Raw genomic sequence first — 20,525 nt, 5'->3', positions numbered from 1 at the left:
TCCGCTTTACGAGCAGGCGAACTGCGGCGCCTGCTCTCAAAGAACGACATTACCCAGCGAGCCTTGCGCGCCAATTAGAAACGTCAACGAGCCAGTGAACATTAAGCGGAGCAGACCAAAATCCCAAACAAGGAAATGGTGGGGGAATAAAAACGAGCAGATTATTTAATTAATGCATGTAATAATTAATATTTTATTTTATTGTAAATTAAGACGTATTTATGGGTTAAAATGGATTACGACTTCAAAACAAAGCTGGCGGCCGAGAGAGAGAGAGTAGAAGATCTGTTCGAATATGAAGGTTGCAAAGTGGGTCGAGGCACCTACGGGCACGTTTATAAAGCTAAGCGCAAAGACGGGTAAGATAACCGTGAACGTTATATTGTTTATACTGACACGCAGCTGACCGCGGGGTGCGTTTTCTGAACACACACCTTGCTTTTGTGTAGAACGGGGCTTTAGATTTGAAGCTCCCCGAAGCGATAACCCGTGTCTGTGTTTTTGTTTTCATGTAACGCACTCACTCACCAACGGTCCCCCCCCCCCCACCTCCACCACACACACACACACACACACACACACACCTCCTCCCTTTTCTCCTCCCCCCTCTTCTTCCTCCTCTTCTTCTTCTTCTTCTTCTTCTTCTTCACTCTCAACCCCCAAAACAACACACTAATAAAGCCGCGGTACTGTTTATTTTTTCACTGGGACCGATGCTAGCTAACATGTGTTTTAACGCACTGAGGTGGTGGTGGTGGTGGTGGTGGTGGGCGGCTCTGGTATCGCGATACCTCTGTTTCGTGACCACAGCTGTGACACCAAACTTTGAACTTTATTGTTATGCGTCTCTTTGAACTCACTGTCAAGCACATGGCAGCATAATGGATGGATGGAGCAGCAGCAGGAAGACACTGCTCTGCTGCTGTTGTTGTTGTTGTTGTTGTTATGCTAACACTGCAGTTAGCTTTAAGCTAGCGAGAAGGTTAATGACTCTGACCTGACAGGATGGGAGGTGTACTTAACCAGGGTCAATGCATTAGGAGTTGATTAGCTTTGTTTAAAGGATGGTACATTGATTTCTTTTTTGTGTGTGTGTGTGTGTGTGTGACTATAATGACCTTATTTCTATCATGTTGTTAGACCCTGCTTTGGGTCAAGCTGCAGATACAGAGAAATATTGTTAATTGTCAATAAAGTTTTAGCAATTTGTGCAAATAATGCAAAAAAGGCAGAGGCTATTTTTCTGCAAACATGTCAAGATTCAAAGCGTTTATTGTCATATGCACAGTATAGAAACTGAAGGCCATAAAGGTCCAAGAAGACAAAATAGAATAATTTGCAAAAGTGCAATTTGAAGAGTAAATAAGTACACAAAATATAAACTATGGAAGTAAATGAAGCTATATACATATAAATGTGCATGTGTGCTACATCAGCTGTTGTGCAAATTGAGCAGAGAATGAGGTAAACAGGAGGTAAACGATTGCACATGTGCAGTTAGTGGATTTGATATTAAGTGCATAAAGTGCATAAAGAAATAAATAGATAAACAGTATGGCAGTTACTGAGATGTCATGCACACTAGTCATGATAGGAAGAGGAGGAAGGAGCATGTGCATGTGATAACACAGCATCCTCCTGCAGCCTCCATGTCTGTGTCATGAGTATGGCTTTAACTATATAAGAATGGCTGGTAAAACCATTTATTTTTTGTGTCAGTCACACATTCATTTGAGCATCCTGGTCAACAAAGCAGGTCTAAAGAGAAGCAGGGCTAGAAAAAATCATCTCAGAAACAGACAGAATAAAGTAAAGTAAAATGAAACCTGTCATCGGTCAGACTTTGAGGGAACTCTGTCATACAGCTGTGGCACAATCAGCTCGCAAATGTTTCCTTAGAAGAGGACACAGCGAAAGAATCTTGATTTAGATTTCACCACAAACGCCACATCTCAGAAGCAGACTTTGACAGACAGGCTTGTTGTCATCTGAGCCATGTTACTTGTGCATTAGTTAGTACGGTTTTATATATTCTAGAAGAGTTACTCGAGCTGTTTTACATATCCAAGTCATTGATAGGCAAAGTAAAGGCCTTTTGACTTTTGTCATGTGACCTTCTAATCCTAGATATACAGATGAATGGTGGTGCTGTAGTACGGCTGCACCGCAGCATTGAAGTTTGTGTTTAAATGGGCTCAGTGCATTCCTAACTGTGTAATCATTCCACTTCAACATTGACTCACTCGGTTGTAAAAGCTGAGTCAAGGGCTGCAGGCATTGTCTTATCTTCTTCACCCCTACAACGCCGGCACAATAGAGATGCGATGCAAGGTCAGAGGGTGAACACACAGCCGGGGCGGGTCAATACCGGAGAGCTTGTTTAAGGCTGTTAGGTAATATTATCAGCGCTTCTATAGACTGCACACAGAACGGAGAGTGTGAGGTTCACTTCAGCGTTGCTGTTTTGTAAAATAGCAAATTAAAGAAGAAATGCAGGAGGCAGTGCGGGTAAAGTTCCTTGTCCAAGGACACACAACAATGACTTAGGGAGGAGCTGGGATCGAACCACCAACCTTCCGGTTATTGGACAACCCTGCTCTACCACTGCAACCTTCGACAGTCAGATATGGACACAGGAGCTTGTCATCTGTTATGTTTCCGCCCTTGGCAAACCGACGTGTTGGTGGAATCAGGAGAGTTGCTGCTGTCGCTTCGTATTCTCTGAGGCTGCAGGCGAGGCCTCCAGGGATGGAGGCCCTCACACGTTCCTTACACTGTGAGGCGTATTAAAGTGAAAACTGCACTTCCTGTCCCATGTGTGTGAAACACTAGAAGTGAATTATCCCGATTTCAGAGCTAGAAAACACAAGGTAACACATGTTTTGTAATTGTTTTTTGGTTTTACACCTCAAGCTTTGTAGTTTTGGCAAACTGTTGCCAGCCTGTGAGGGAATTCAGAGTGTGAAGGTGTGGGGGTTTGTTGCTGTCGCTGTAGTTTGTATGATGCAGATACATTGACCCACAGTGTGGCATTGTGCCTGTGTAGGAGCCAGGATCACCGCTGTAGGTGTGTGGCGCTGCTGTCGTCTATAATGCAGTGACTACAACCACCCACTGCCGCCCTTTCATGATGTAGACATCAAGTAATATTTGGGCTCTTGTTGATAAAATGAGGTATTGCGTGCTTGCATGCTGTGTGAATCTTGACAGGATAGTTCGAGGTGCACTCAAATATAATAACATTAGCAACATTTGACAGGCTAATGCTAACGTAGCACTGTGTGTAGCCAAGATGGTGACCATTGAGTGTGAAAAGTGTCGAGCATGTCACACTCGACTCTTTGATCATTAAGCTGAGGTTTTACCCTTTGTGTTGCGTGAGTTATGTCATCATAGGGTTAATGTGAACCTCTGTGCGGGTGCCATTGTACCCACCGTTCCTTTGTTTCTGTGCAAATTTGCCTGTTAAGCCATCCACTGCTTGCCTTGCACAGCCACCAGACTCTTATCTTTTCAGGCTCCAAGCTGCGTGTTTGCTGCCTCAACTATCTTTGGTCGTGGCTCTAAATCGGTGGTCGTTGTCAGCGTCTTGCGACCAAAGATAAGCTGCTACGACCTGTCACCCCATGTCCACATCCTCCTCCTCCTCCTCCTCCTCCTCGCATGTCGATGTATGTCGTAACCTGTGATCGCCTGCGAGTCAGTAAATGGTCATCGTACAATCTGCACGCATCAAACTTGACATCGTACCAAAGTTTATTACATTCACATCGCATAGTGTGTCATGCAATGGTCCTATAAGATCACTAAAAATCGCACATTGTAAACCGGGCATTAGGTTGCTGGTTGTAAAGGTGGATGGTTTTTTTGGTCCTTCCAGGACCTTCCAGAGTCTTGGTAACCATGTTAATAGCATGTTAAGAAAAAGCCTTCTGAGTCGTATCAGTGGGGCAGACCTACGTTGGTGGAACGCAATAATGATATTACACAAAAAGTTGAGTTTTCTACAACTCTTCAGGTCCAAAGTAAACTCTGTCTGGACCTTTTCCAGTGCTGCGTTTCCCCTGGTGGTTTTTTAAAACATAGGCTTTATGGTGCTGGCACTGCATAGCACACAAGCAAGAGCCAGTCGCCACCGGTGCGTCCGCAGACCACAGTGCTCGAAACTTTTGAAAAAGACATGATGGGACTGCACGCAAAAACCACAGTGACGTGAGTGCAGAGACTGACAGACAGAGCTGGCAGAGGAGCTCTGCAGCCGCGGGCCTGTAGAGACCGGAGCAGACAGGCCGACGCTCGCCCAGCGGGTGTCAAGAGGCAGCGTGTCGCTGACCAAACAAGGCATCAGCGTGTAATCACAGAGACGGCCGAGTGTGACATCAGGCTTCGACGTGTGTGCTTCTGTCAGAATGGTGTTTATAATAAGTGTGGATGGGATTTGGGGAAGAGCTGTTATGAGTGACTTATTTAGTTCATGTTTGGTATTTGCACTGATGAGCATTTCTGCTTATTTTAAATGATGGCGGGACTGTACGCAAAAACATCTGTCCAAGCGAGACTGCTGTGACTTGATAGGAGAATGATGACCTGATCTGAGTGGATAAACTGCATTCATTCAAATGATGAAATGTTTTGAGCATCTGTGAAACTTGGCGAAAGATGCGTGCTCTGACCATCTCTGAGGGTTTGATCTGAGCAGCAGAGGACCTGCTTGATCTGTGTGGGCTGTTCCCTGAATGAAGTTATTATTGGATGCTGTCCATTGGCTGTGTTTACATCTTAATCCAGCCTCTTTCCACTGTTTTAAATAGACTGTGAGCCTCTTATTTTATCCACTTCTCAGCTCAAGCTGGGTTTCCATCACCAGAACACTGCTTATCTCAACTAATCAATATTTTTTTCTGCTGAATGAGCTCAACCCTGCACGCTCACATTTCACATATTACCTGGTTTTGATACCCAAGGGCAAATGACCATCCTGCAGAAAAAAAGGAATATCACCACAGCTGAGAGCTGTGTTATGAAAGTGTGTAGCTTCTGTATCAAGGGTGAATTCATGCAGGGCAGCGATCCAGGGCCAGAGGGGCTAGAAGACACAACAACAGAGGGCTCCTGCAGGGAACCAATGGCTCTTTGCTGCCAAAGGCTGTCTCTCGCAGGGACTCCTCTTTGGCGATCGAATCCTCGCAGGCGTTATCATGCCCTTGGCCGTCCTTCTCCTCCTCCCAAAAACACTTACACTGATAACTAAATAACTAATGCCAGCGCCTTTGAGAAGGTTTCTATTAAAGACCGTTTGTGGCCTCCAGTAACGATGTTCTCTTATTTTTCTCTCCACAGGAAAGATGAGAAGGAGTATGCACTGAAACAAATAGAAGGCACTGGAATATCTATGTCCGCCTGCAGGGAAATCGCTGTAAGTTACAGTTTTAATTGTACTAATATGACTGTTTGTAGGTTTGTACGTCTCAGGAAGAATGAAAAGTCTCTTGTCTGATGAGGAGATGGAGCCATGAATCAAGCAGCTAAGAAATTAAGCGAATGCGGAAGATGACAAATAATACGTTGTCTGTCACCATCATGATGAACATTCAGTCAATAAAAGGGTGTGTGTTTTCATAATGGGCCTGCAGGTTGGCTTTGTTGGGTAGATTCTAGCTAGGCACGGAATTGTCTTGTCTTGTTGAGGTGGGAAGAACAACAACAAAGTTCGTTCCAGCCCGGAACGAACTTTGTTGTTGTCCGGAACTTTTCATACTTTTTTAAAGACGTTTTAAAGACGGCAGAAAAAGTAGTTTAGGTGAACGTGTTTTCATGGTTTTGCTTGTTTGCCCAATCATCTGTTTACGAGAATGATGGATGATAACGAGCCAGTAATGTTCAGAGCGGTGGGCGCGTACATGCTCGCCACATTATAATAGATTAAACAGCAGGTCAGGCAGACTGTAATGTTTGACCTGCGTGGATACTGGGCTAGTGAAGAAGCTTCTTCATTTTTCTGCTTTTACTACGCCCACTCCAAAACTCTGAAAGAATTTAAAAGCCGCAAAACCTCCCAAAACAGCGAGCCAGAACAAGTTTCTCTGTTCTCGAGGCGTATGTAACAGCCTTTAACACTGAAGCCCAACCAGTCCTGCATACAGGGAAAGAACCTGGCCCCTTTGAAAGGCTAATTGGCTGTTATGTGAAGATCTTGTGTTTCCAGCGTAACATGTTCACCTGGAGAGAGGCGAAGCAACATATGGTGGAAACACTGTCCCCATGACACTGTGCAAACACCACCAGAGCAATCATTAGTGAGCAGTTGAACCTGCAGGAATACTTCTGTGCACGACAACATTTAAACTCACTCAACAACATTCTGCATGTTCATGATTCCTCTTTCTCTCAGCAGTTAGCTGCATCCGATCCATCCTGATATACTTACAGTGGACGTTTCCTAAACTGTTTTTTAAGCTAGTTTGTATATTCCTGAACCATTAACATTATAACCAACCAGCAGAAAAGGGGTTAAAGGTCAGATTAAACACCCTTCCTCCTCTGCCTGACTGACAGAAGCTTCAGATCCACACTTGTGGTAGATTTAAGGTCTGATTGTGAGCTAATTTATAAACAAGTATGTGACATGTTCAGACCCTGACCACCACCTTGGACACAACTTGGAAACACTGGTGTTAATTAAGTTTAACCAGTTACTACCACATGACGTTTTCGGATGTTAGATGTTCACGTTATTCTGCGATGCAAATATTTATGACACGTTTATGTGCAGCAGCAATGTGTGCTTGCTTTATTAAAACCTATACAGGAGGATATACAGCTCTGTCTGTATGGATGCACGGTAATGGATGCAGGTAGAACCGAGTCCCTACCAGAATTATTTCTCTGTAAAGAAACTTTCATTTTGTGTCCTGTTTGTTACAACCACCAGAAGAAAAAACTTTGAGGCTTTCCCCGCAGAACAAAGACGTCTTTGTGCTTCCCAACAGCCACCACCTCGCTTCGCTTAGCAAACTGTGCAGTTCAGCAACTGTTAGCTTTTGAAGCAAGACGGTTGATTTGCTTTGTCTTCTATAAATGCTCAGATGGTGGATAAGTAGGTCTGGTCTTGATATTTTCTCTGCGGGGAAACTAAAAATAAGACTGTCATTGCGTTCTTTTCCAGAACAATCACATCAGAGCCGTAGCTTTCCCTCCGCCGAGCCACATCATCGCAGATAAACGGCCGATAATCCCAGACCAGAAACCACAGAGGGTCATGTTTGTCGCTGATTGATCAGGTCATCACCTCTGGGCGTATGGCTGACACAATCTTACTGACATGAAATGACAGGAAAATTCTGAAAGAATGTAGAAGCCACAAAACCTCCCAGTTCCGAGAAGACATTTTTGCCATTTTCTTCTCAGAAACAATGTCCCTGCGGCTCTGTACAAACACCCCCAGAGCAGTCATTAGTGACCCTTGTACACCTGCAGGAACATTTCTTTGCACGACAACATTTAAACTCAGTCAACAACATGCTGCATGTTCATGATTCCTCTTTCTCTCAGCAGTTAACTGCATCCGATCCATCCTGATATACTTACAGTGGACGTTTCCTAAACTGTTTTTTAAGCTAGTTTGTTTATTCCTGAACCATTAACATTATAACCAACCTGCAGAAAAGGGGTTAAAGGTCAGATTAAAGACTCTTGCTCCTCCACCGACTGAAAGAAGCTTCAGATCAACACTTGTTAATTTAAAGTTTGATTGTGAGCTAACTTATAAACACTTTTTTATTTAAACTGCAGAGGACATCATGCAAACACATACCGGTATGTTTATTTACCATAATCTTAACAAAGGATAGCTGAAAAAACAAAAAGTGCAGTGTGTTTGGTGTTAACAAGCTATAGCTGCTATTAGTCTGACACTTGTTGTCAGCAGATTAATTTTGGACTGAAAACAGGTTTAGGTGGTTAGATGTTCAGGTTATGGCTGCAACAGAGTTAGGAAGAAACACAGGAAGTAGTAAAGAGGGAGGAGTTTTTATATGTAGATTTGAAGCGCCACATATGTGTTCACATACAGGACAAACCTTCTTAGTACTGAACAAAAAAAAAGTGCCCGATCAACAGCTTAGTTGTAGTGTATCAAGTTGTAGTGCTGCTAGCAGGCAGAAAAAAATGGAGGTGCACTTTTTATTGTCTTTATATTTGAGAGCATCACATTGTAACACACTTCTTCTTGCACCAAAAAAAATCAAAAATCACATCTCATACTTGACTGCTCTGTCACTGAGAAATGAAGCCAGTGAGGAAGCCCAGTGTCAAAATCTGCTGGGACCTCTGCTATGGCTCCAAAAACTGAGTCACTCCGAGTTTAAATGTTCAACTTTACAACAGGAATAAACAAGTATACTTACAGCATTTCACACAGTTAGGAGTGTAACGTTAACTCAAATCGCCTGCTGGCCCACCTCAGCTCCACTCACACATCCGTATTTGGATGAATCAGGAGTTTAGGGAGGGTCAAGATTTGTCCATGCTAATTTACAGCCTGTGCTACAACCAGACAGTTTAAACTAAGGCCAGGAACACAGAAACTGCAACTTTCTAAATGTATTTGCTTGACAAACATAATGTGTCAGCTCAAATGTTGACATAGTGTGACTCTTTGTTTGCGTCCACACAGGAAGGATTGATGATGAACATGCAACAAAGTACAGTGTGTTTAAATACTGCACACTGGTGGGATGATGAGGGCCCGGTAGGCGAGTTGGCTGATGCAATCGGCAGCAGTAAGACGTCCGGACACACAAGTGTAACAAAGAGGAAATCTTTGTAATGTAATCCAAATATGAACAAAGTAGTGGAGCACAAGTGGGCGGAGACAGCAGCCACCTGTCACTCAAAATGATCATGCCTGAAATGATGTAAAAGTCTTTATATATTTAATACCAGGCTGTAAACATGTTTATTTCTGCCTTAAAGTTAGGCATTTGAGGTCAAAGGGGATTGACTCACTTTTTCAGTCACCCTCAAGTGGCCATTAGAGGAATTGCAGGTTTAAAATTATTATTATTATTAAGATGGCACCTTACACTCAGCACCTGATTTCTCTTAATTAAAGGCCAATCTTGCTGATGTTTCTATTTTCTGTGTGTGAATTTTTTGGCAAAAATGGATAAAATGTAAAATCCCAGATCCAACCGTATGTTTAAAAGGCTGCAATTTAAAGCACGGATAAGTGAAAGAAGTACGATCCTGTGGAGGCTTCTTAGGTGCCAAAACGCTGTAGGGATTTGTGGTAACTCTGGAAAGTTGTCAGCATTCACTCCACCTTTAGTTGCTGCAAACAATGCATTCACTTGCTGGGTGGTGTTGCAGTGTGAGATTCAGTTTCATGGCTGGACGACCTTGCTTTTAATATTTTATTTTGTTTTTTTGTCACACCCCTTCACATCCGTTGCCAAAAGAGTGTCAACAGAACACATCACGTTGTTTAGTTCCTGCTTTACATTCTTGTTTTCTATCACACGGTTTGTTTGAAGCCCGTCCTTCTCTTCTCTCCTCTGACATTCTGTCAATATCGGCCTCTCAGTAGGTGTCAGATTGCACGGCTGTTCGCCGCTCTCTTCCCCCGGTCCTTATAGTAACCGCTCTGCCAAACAGGGTGGAGGCAGTGACTCATGTCCTTGGAGTCTCAAGTTGTTGTTGTTGTTGTTGATGTTGATGTGGCATCTTAATATTGGATGCTTACTCATGGCTTGACAGATGATGAGTCACACCTCTGGCCGATGGTTCCTATAAGATCCTAGCATGTCCTCACTGTAGAGGTTCTCATGAGTCTGACGGTGATATTACTCTGTGTAGAGAACAAGCTGCCAGTTCTGCAGAGCAGGGCTACTCGGTGTCATGTTACTACATGTTAGCTTTTAAAGCAAGGCGGTTGATTTGCTTTGTCTTAGAAAGAACAATCATCTCTTTTATAAATGCTCAGATGGTGGATACGTAGGTCTGGTCTTGATATTGGCTCTGCAGGGAAACTAAAAATAAGACTGTCATTGCGTTCTTTTCCAGAACAATCACATCAGAGCCGTAGCTTTCCCCTCCGCCGAGCCACATCATCGCAGATAAACGGCCGATAATCCCACACCAGAAACCACAGATGGTCATGTTTCTCGCTGATTGATCAGGTCATCACCTCTGGGCGTATGGCTGACACAATCTTACTGACATGAAATGACAGGAAAAGCTTTCTACATCAGTCTCTGCCATTGGACAGTGTCAGCATCACAATCACCAGGAGTTTGTCGCAGGAGGTGAAACACTGCGACAAACTCCTTCAGCCTCCAGGCTCTGTTTGGTTGAGTTTATGGATTAAATTACAGGATTAGTTGTCAGTTTCTTCTGACCATGATGCAGCGTGAACCACTTCCAGGGCCACATGGTGTCTGTGTCTGTCACTAAAAGGCTTCCATTAAAGTTTATGGGACGACCCTTTCATATAAAAATGATGCCAAAATCTTTGGCTGTAAATGTAAAGTTCGTTCCAGCCCGGACCTTTCATACGGCCCTCCCACTGCACACACACATGCAGGTTTTGAAGTCGTTTCACTGTTGAACAACGGCATAAAAAGCAGTTTAGGTGAACATGTGGAGGGAGAAGGAAGAAGTTGCTACTATTCACGATTTCATTGTTTTGCTTGTTTGCCCAATTATCTGTTTGCGTGAAGGATGGATGATAACGAGCCAGTAATGTTCAGAGAGGTGGCCACGTATGTGCTCGTCGCACAGCAGGGCAGGCAGGCAGTATATTTGACCTGCGTGGTTTCAGTGCTACTCGAGAAGGTTCTTCATTTTTCAGCTTTTTCTACGCCCACTCCAAAATTCTGAAAGAATTTAGAAGCCGCATAACCTCCCAAACCAGAGTTCCGAGAAGAAATTTTTGCCATTTTCTTCTCGAAAACAATGTCCCCATGACACTGTGCAAACACCCCCAGAGCAATCATTAGTGAGCGCTTCAACCTTCAGGAACATTTCTTTGCACGGCAACATTTAAACTCACTCAACAACATTCTGCATGTTCATGATTCCTCTTTCTCTCAGCAGTTAGCTGCATCCGATCCATCCTGATATACTTACAGTGGAGGTTTCTTAAACTGTTTTTTAAGCTAGTTTGTTTATTCCTGAACCATTAACATTATAACCAACCAGCAGGAAAGGGGTTAAAGGTCAGATTAAACACCCTTCCTCCTCTGCCTGACTGACAGAAGCTTCAGATCCACACTTGTGGTAGATTTAAGGTCTGATTGTGAGCTAATTTATAAACAAGTATGTATGTGACATGTTCAGACCCTGACCACCACCTTGGACACAACTTGGAAACACTGGTGTTAAGTAAGTTTAACCAGTTACTACCACATGACGTTTTCGGATGTTAGGTGTTCATGCTATTCTGCGATGCAAATATTTATGACACGTTTATGTGCAGCAGCAATGTGTGCTTGCTTTGTATTAAAACCTATACAGGAGGATGTACAGCTCTGTCTATATGGATGCACGGTAATGGATGCAGGTAGAACCGAGTCCCTCCTAGAATTATTTCTCTGTAAAGAAACTTTCATTTTGTGTCCTGTTTGTTACAACCACCAGAAGAAAAAACTTTGAGGCTTTCCCCGCAGAACAAAGACGTCTTTGTGCTTCCCAACAGCCACCACCTCGCTTCGCTTAGCAAACTGTGCAGTTCAGCAACTGTTAGCTTTTGAAGCAAGACGGTTGATTTGCTTTGTCTTAGAAAGAACAATCATCTCTTCTATAAATGCTCAGATGGTGGATAAGTAGGTCTGGTCTTGATATTTTCTCTGCGGGGAAACTAAAAATAAGACTGTCATTGCGTTCTTTTCCAGAACAATCACATCAGAGCCGTAGCTTTCCCTCCGCCGAGCCACATCATCGTAGATAAACGGCCGATAATCCCAGACCAGAAACCACAGAGGGTCATGTTTGTCGCTGATTGATCAGGTCATCACCTCTGGGCGTATGGCTGACACAATCTTACTGACATGAAATGACAGGAAAATTCTGAAAGAATGTAGAAGCCGCAAAACCTCCCAGTTCCGAGAAGACATTTTTGCCATTTTCTTCTCGGAAACAATGTCCCCGCGGCTCTGTACAAACACCCCCAGAGCAGTCATTAGTGACCCTTGTACACCTTCAGGAACATTTCTTTGCACGACAACATTTAAACTCACTCAACAACATGCTGCATGTTCATGATTCCTCTTTCTCTCAGCAGTTAACTGCATCCGATCCATCCTGATATACTTACAGTGGAGGTTTCCTAAACTGTTTTTTAAGCTAGTTTGTTTATTCCTGAACCATTGACATTATAACCAACCTGCAGAAAGGGGGTTAAAGGTCAGATTAAAGACTCTTGCTCCTCTGCCTGACTGACAGAAGCTTCAGATCCACACTTGTGGTAGATTTAAGGTCTGATTGTGAGCTAACTTATAAACAAGTTCAGACCCTGACCACCACCTTGGACACAACTTGGAAACACTGGTGTTAAGTAAGTTTAACCAGTTACTACCACATGACGTTTTCGGATGTTAGGTGTTCACGCTATTCTGCGATGCAAATATTTATGACACGTTTATGTGCAGCAGCAATGTGTGCTTGCTTTATTAAAACCTATACAGGAGGATATACAGCTCTGTCTGTATATGGACCTAAGGTAATGGATGCAGGTAGAACCGAGTCCCTCCTAGAATTATTTCTCTGTAAAGAAACTTTCATTTTGTGTCCTGTCTGTTACAACCACCAGAAGAAAAAAAAAAGACTTTGAGGCTTTCCCGGCAGAACAAAGACGTCTTTGTGCTTCCCAACAGCCACCACCTCGCTTCGCTTAGCAAACTGTGCAGTTCAGCAACTGGCATGCCACATGCAGCGGAGCCGAGGCGAGGGAAGGGTGGAGAGAGAGAGAGAGAGAGAGAGAGAGAGAGGGTGGTTTGGCTGCAATGTGTTCTTAGTTCTCAGTTTAGTCTTTCATGGCTATTTTCTATTTTCCATAAAGCACATAAATGCACTCCACCACTGTGGGTTCTGTTGTTCAGATTGAGTAAATATGCAGTTATTGATGTTTACTGCAGGGTCACATGATGTCAGGAGTTATGTTCTAGTTGTATGAAAAAAATCCTGTGGGACACTTTACATGTGACCATAACTCCCCCTCTTTATATTTAAAGTTTTAAAGCAACGTTTATTTCAAAACTGCACAAAATATCTATTGATGAATAAAAAAAGCTTAGATCTCAGTCGGGTAGGAAAATTTAAAATATTGGTCAAGTTTTACACCAAGAAAACAAAACGCCAGCATACTTTCAGGGCTTTGAGCGATGATTGTTTCCTCTTTAATATGCTCCACTGCTTCTTTCCTTGATCCTCCTCAGTGCGCTCGGCGTGGGCAGCAGGTTGCGTAACGCCCACTGAGGTTTCCCTGCCTCTAAACCCCTCTGTGACAGACACGGTCTGTGTTTAGATAATACTTGAGCGACCTGGGTAAATCCTTGGCCGAGCGGCTGTTGGAGGTGATCTCTCCTGTGTCGGAGGCGGAGGTCATTAGGGCGGGGCTTACACATGGACAGAGTCCTGGTTGGGTGCAAAACAGGAAGTAGTATGTTTTGCATCGGATGGTGAGCTCAGGGCTGTTTTAGATTGTTATCCTGACTTCAGTATATTGACTGACATTTTCATATAGATATATATGTATATTAGGGGTGGAACGGTTCTGAGGTCACGGTTTTCGCTTCGTTTTACATTGTTGAGGTTTTTTTTTTTTTTACTTTTAACACTCTGGAAATACCATAGATGAGCATAAAACACATTATTTATCCAACATTCAACATATTTAAGAATCAGTTCAGTGTTTCCCCATCATTATATCAGGTCAAGTCAATTTCATTTCTTTTTCATTTCTATATAGCGCCAGATCATAACAGAAGCCATTTAAGAAAACCTTTCCTATAGAACAGGTCTACACCTTGTTCTTTATTAAACAAACTAAACAGCTCATGTTATTTATCTTATTTGCACGGCAGCATGTCATTTCTGTCTCTGCATGGTTGTGCGTTTACAATTCACCACAGACAGAACCGAACAAAACACGCGCCCCGAACCGAAACACATGTACCGAACGGTTAATATATATATATATATATATATATATATGTATGTATATATATATATATATATATATATATATATATATATGTATATATATATATATATATATATGTATATATATATATATGTATGTATGTATATATATATATATATGTATGTATATATATATATATATGTATGTATGTATATATATATATGTATATATGTATACATATATATATACACACACACATATCAACCTACATTAGCTAGCTACATGCCTCCCTACTTCAGTACAATCAGTACATCTGCTCAGCTGTGATGCTAACATTGCTAAACAAAGAAATGCAAAAGCATTTCCACATTGTGTTAATGACACTGGCACATATATATTGACGTATATGTTGAGAACATATAAAAAATAAAGTGTCATGAAACAGTTCAAAGTGTTTTAACTCCAGTCTGTTTACAAAACTTTCAGCATCGCTGCATGTGGCGGCAGCAGATGACAATGACACTTTCCCTCTTCAGTGTAAATATAACTTTAATCCTCATGTTTCTCATGCTGTATATGATGAAAACTAGCAGACACATCAGAAGATTTTTAACACCGGGGAGAGGGGGGGGGGGTTCTCTCCTTTGTTTACTTGCTTACTCCTGGTATGTCGTGGTGGTTATGTAAAACCCGTCAGACTGCATGCACACCTTTTTAGATACCATCAAAGTCTTGTGTTCTCTCCTTTTGTTTACGTACACCTGGTATGTTGCTGTGTCTGTGTAAAAACCCGTCGGACCGCGTTCACATCTTTTTAGATAAACGTTCTGAGAATCCATTAAGACGGACTAACTAACATTCTTGAACATAAAGGCACCATCGTTCCAGTAAGTCTGCATTAATCCAAACATCTTGCAGTGGTGTGATTATTATTATTATTATTATAGTTGAAGCTCCTTAACCCACCTGCTCCTGTTTCACATCTGCTCCCTCTATTAAGCTTGACCTTCGTGAGTTGAAACATTGTTCGTGAGTTTTATTATTCCCACAAAGCAAATCTTTGTTTTCCCTCATTGGCTCACAATAGCTTTTGTTTAGCTTAATGTCCTGCCCCCTATAAATATTCCTTATTTTCCCATTCTGCCATAGCAGCACACGTGGGAAGCTGCTGACTCACACAACCTAAAGGATGTTAGTTTGTTGTTGTTCGCCTTCTTCCCTGTGAAGAGTAATGACACAGTAACACATGGGCTGAATGGTCAGCGGCGATATTGAGGCTTTATCTTCTGTGTCTGAGGTGCGCTGTGTGTTTTCTGGCTGATCACTGTGCAAACAGGAACATATTTTAGTTGTATTTGTAGAGGGAGGCAGCACATGGTTGCTAGGGGTAGAATAACCATTGGTGTCTTGTTGCCAGTTAAGAAGAGACGAGCTTTCAGCCATGACTGAGACTCATGTAACTCAATGTGTTAAAGCGTAGAGCTGCATTATGTTGCAGTGAAATGTGTGTGTGTGTGGGATGCAGCCTGCAGTCCTCTCAGCAATATTCACAGCAGAATAACACAGAATGCAGCTCGGTTCATCATGGAGGCAGAGAGCTTTGGCATGCTCCCCCCCTGCAGACAGAGCTGCAGTGTTTGTCTCTATAACCAGCGGCAGGCACAGAGCAGCCTGCAGCAGATTTATCGACCCGCCACATAAGAAGAGTCATTAATCAGTCCGCAGGAGCAGAATGATCCAAGGCAGCAGTGGTTTTTTTTTTCTTGCTCTGCCAGTGTGATCCATTGTGTTCTGAAACCTAAGACCTAAGACGGGACTTTGGTCACTGAAATCCCAGATTTTCTTGTGGATTTGAATTTTGATCTAGATTTTGGCTTTGGTAAGGAAAAAATAAACAAAAACCAGGAGAAATCCCAGCTGGATGGGAGCATGAATCATCGCTAATCACGTCACATCCCAGGGGACCAGTCTAATTTTAGACAACAACTCAACTAACAACAATTATTCAGCTTTCATTAATGCTGTAACAGAAGATATTCACCCTGTACCAACTGATATGAAATGTTCAGTTTGGGTCCAGTTCTGCAGTGAAAACTGCTGTGAGGTTGGACTGTTTAACACCAGGGTCTGAGGGGTCTGACTCCTGATCGACAACAAAACCTCAAAAATTAAGTAACAACCATCTTTTAAAATCTAATATCTGGAGGGCCCATGCTTTTTTTCTCACCATGTTTGTGCTGTTTCCATAGAGGTGCATGACTTTATGTTGCAGAGAAAAACGAGCCCGCTGTGACTAAAACTGTGACACACAGTCAGAACTTCCTCTGGGTTCAGAGGGTTTGTTAAATACTTCTCACTTACTACCAGGACTGCCAGCAATAAGTAACACTGCTTACATGACTGTACATTCAGTGAAAGGGGTGAATCTGTGGGAAAATAAATAAGACAACACAACATTGAGGCACGCTTGAAAGCACCTTGTGATTTGGTGACAAGTTGGATAATGTACAAAACAAAAAGAAAAGGACTGGATTGTTGGCTCAGTCACACCAAGCTTCAACCCAAAGGAAAGAGAGACCCATTCCAGATGAAAGCTACACGTGAATGTGAAGCAATGACCTGAAAAGCACATTCAGGTCTCGAGTCTCCTCCTAAAAGGTGGACTTGGCGGCTCGGGCCAGAATCTGGCAGAGCTGCAAATATTTGGAGCAGGTCCAGCGAGTGTTTTCTCTGCAAAGCCTTTACAAAAACATGACCTATTTCTGTGGACCATCAGCCAGGCCGTTAGCTCCTGCCTCATTCACTTTACTCATGTTAATCATTTTTATCAGGCTAGCTAGGAAACTGAAAACATCCTTCATCAGTTTAAAACTTATATGTTGATTTAAATGCAGTGTTCTGTAATCGTTTTGCTGCAGAATGGCCTGAGAGACCTTTGCCTAAAAAGCCAGTCACAAGATTTTCTGCTCAAGAGAAATGTGTCTCTCACAGGACTCCCAGGTTCTCAGGGCCGGATTACAGTCATGTGATTATGGACTGCAAGAGTCTTTTCCCAGGACTATGTTTTTATTGCTGCTAACGTGTTTATTTACAGGCTGCGATAAATGTGTGTTGCAGTAATCAACGTCTCTGTGCTGTTTTGACTCTCTGTCTCTGTCTCTCTCTCTCTCTCGCCTTAAACCCGATGTACTGGGTTTGAAGTTGCAGTTATCGCTCTCTATTATTGTTGCCCACCACCAAGCTGACTATGGAAATATATTTTGCTGCGATGTTAGCGTCCTCTGTAGCTGTGTGCCTCTGGTCTCCCCGATCCTTCGGTTCTTTGTGTTTAGTCGAGTAATCACACTCGATTACTCGGTTTATCTTTAGGCCGGCGACTTTTTAACAAGAGACGCTAAATTTGGCTGCTCATAATGTCGTGTTAGCTTCCCTCTGATGTCATCACCCCGCGACTTGGTTGTTCTTTTCGAACGAAACTCAGTTACATCACACAAAATACATGGGACGCAAGGACTATGATGATGCCGGGGAAGTAATAGAGTTTATTATTCACCAGCTGGACGGATCTGGGAAGCTCCATGGCTGAGTGTGGCTCTACGACAGGTGCTTAAAGGAAGATGTTCGTTTGATTCTAGCAGCTCTGGACCCTGACGCCTCAGCCATCCATCGTTAGCGATCTTTGTTAACTATCTCATGGCAGCGTTAACTATGTCATGGACTCTCAGCCACTTTTTTGCTCTTCTACTGACCCACAGCGGTCGAACTAAATATTTGTAGGTTTATTTTGTCACCACGCCACCATGAGCTTCATTTGACCCTTTCTCACTTGGATCATTAGATTTTGTATGTAAACACAGTAAATGTATAAATGTCTGTTTGTGCAGTGTCACTTGATTCTTGCATAAACATAAAAAATATCTCTATAAAATATCACTTTTACAGTGTCTTCTTCTTCCCACTCTGGCGACGGCCATGGTGGTCTGTCCAAAGTCAGATATCAGAGGCACAACCAATTAGGTAAACAAGTTACACTGGGTAACATGTGACCTTTCCCTACAGTTTTACTACTTTAGGGTGCTATTTTATTTTACTTTGAGGTTGAGTTTGGATTTAAATTTGAAGGTTACAATTCACAGAAGCGAAAAAAGTTTGTGGTTGGATTTTTTTTTTTTAAGGTAGCAAATAGCAGTTAGCATGTCAGTCATATTTGCATGAATAAATGCAAAACAATGCATTTTAATTACAAGAAAGAGGCAGATAAAAGTCACCTCTTGAGATCTATGGGGATCGACTCACCCTCAAGTGGCCACTCCATGAACTGCAGTTTTTGGCACTTTCATTGCTCAGCCCCCCGTTTGTATAGACTACATAAACTCCATGTAACCCAGCTCTAAGGCCATGATTGTAATTCTAATGGATGCTGGTTGCATGCTAATTTCCCTCCATTAGAAGTTTTTAGCTAGCTATAATTAGTCACATTTTTAAACTATACATGTTTTGAGGTCATGTGTGAACAGCAGGAATTAATCCACAGCAGCAGTCTAGTGCAGTAAATGGATTAAACACGTGCTCATTATCCCGTGTCAAACGCAGGCTTTGTGGTGTTAGACCCATATTGAGTGAGTGATCGTATGAAGTGTCAGTGGGTTTGCGTTGTCCTGTCGGAAGTGGTGCCACCGGCCCGGGGACTCACAGGCCCTAAGCCAACGGCTCATTACCACAATGCCCCATTATAGCCCGTGGATTAAGGTTGTGATTAAACACAAACCTCATTTCCACATCCAGAGGCCACATCAAACAGCCTGCATACAGTTCCACCATTATTCCGCCCCCCTGGCTGTCTCCCCTCTGTCATTTTCCATGCGTGCGCTGTCCTCGCATGCTTTCCTGGGTACGGCAAGTGTCTCTGCTGCACAGTCGATCTGATGTGGATTGATGTTTGATGCTTCTGGTTATCTGGGTTTTGATTAAAGAGAACATGATCTGTGGGCTCAGGTCTGCGCCTTAAGAGATTCATCCAATACCAGGACTGCAAAATAGAGGTTTCCAGTCCAATGTTGTTGAGGCTCTAATGTCAAGGACTGTGAATTTGTAACTTTGATTGCCCAGGGGCTAAGGACTATTGATGCAGTCACCTTGGCTGTTTAGTTCCATTTCAGTGATTTATTTTCAAGTTGTAGTAAGTGGTCTTAAACTACAAGGAGAACAACACTTTATATGTTATTCTACGGGTCTAAAGTATTAAGTATATGTACTTCACACACACTTTTTGATTTGGGTTCGTAAGGGCATTGTAGTCCTGTTAGGGAAGCAGCTCTAACATGTAACTCAGGATTTGTGCCAGTGGATTCTCTGAAAGGAGAGACTCCCTGTGAGTCGCTGACCTGGTTTCAAAGCCGTGAGGTATTCTCACAGCTTTAGTTACTCTTGGAGAGCAGAGGAAGCTTCGAGAGGCACACAGGTCCGCTTCGATGTTGGAGTTTGGCTCACGTTCTCACAGATTTTGTATCTGGCATGCAGTTCTCCTCCTGTTTGCTCCAAGTAGGATCCAGAGTCAGACTGAGCACACAGTGATGTAAAAATGTGACGAGCACAGGTGAAGGATAGTCGGAGTCACTGCAGCGTGTACTACTAAATAATTCATCCTGGAGGTGGGATTCACTGCAGGCTGTTTCAGTTCTGCCCCCCTCTCCTAACTGGGTTTTCTAAAGGGCGTGATTGATTATAGATTGTCTGTGATGGGCTAAATGGCAAAGGGCAAATGAGAGTCGGTGAAATCTATGAACACATTACTAAGACAGAGAAAGAGGTGAACAGAGTGTGCAGCATTAGCCAGGATGGGAATCATTCATTATGCAGCTGCTAGCTTCCATCAGGCCTTTAGCTGCTGTTATGGTCAGTTAATCAATAATACAGTGAAGCAAGCTGCTGTCATACGTCTCCCCATGTGTGTGTCTCCATTTGAGAATGTTTATCTTCATATTATCATCATGACAAAAATCAAATACAAAGCAGGTGTACATTTTAGCTAATTAGCTCCATTAACTCCTCCTCATAGACCCCGTTCACACTGGAGAAAGTCAGTCCAGCTAGAGTAGGATTGAATCCAGATAGCCTTTAATCTGGATACGTTCAGACCTATTTTCAAATCTAAGCTATCACACGCGCATGTCCAGACTCAATCCATCTTAACCCGGCTTGTTTGTTGTTCTCCAATCCACTAGGTGGCGCCTTGTAAAAATTCAGAGTCAACTCAGGCCATGGTAGTGACTTTTGTACGCGACCCAGACACTATCCCTGTGAACCTGGACGTATCATGATGCTAGCCGGATTCACTAGCTGCATTTGCGTTCAGACCTCCGAGAGGTGGATCTAGCCAGATATA

General features: G+C 42.9%; 1 protein-coding gene across 2 annotated transcripts in view; it reads left to right on the top strand.

Moving 5' to 3' along the window:
• Nucleotides 1-96: 96 nt before the first annotated feature.
• The window catches only part of cdk19 (cyclin dependent kinase 19), a 38,943-nt gene continuing 18,514 nt past the window's right edge, over nt 97-20,525 (top strand). Inside the window, exons 1-2 of one of the 2 annotated variants that reach the window (XM_028397438.1) lie at nt 97-138; nt 5,341-5,416. In XM_028397438.1, the coding sequence (XP_028253239.1) occupies nt 5,393-5,416 (24 nt within the window). In that variant the 5' untranslated portion in view covers nt 97-138; nt 5,341-5,392. Of the gene's footprint in view, nt 360-5,340; nt 5,417-20,525 lie in introns of both variants that reach the window. The other variant, XM_028397437.1, reaches the window with a different exon arrangement.

The sequence above is a fragment of the Parambassis ranga genome, chromosome 24 (assembly GCF_900634625.1).
Source record: "Parambassis ranga chromosome 24, fParRan2.1, whole genome shotgun sequence".
In the NCBI taxonomy this organism is placed as follows: Eukaryota; Metazoa; Chordata; class Actinopteri; family Ambassidae; genus Parambassis; species Parambassis ranga.
This window is presented reverse-complemented; position numbering and strand designations above follow the sequence as displayed.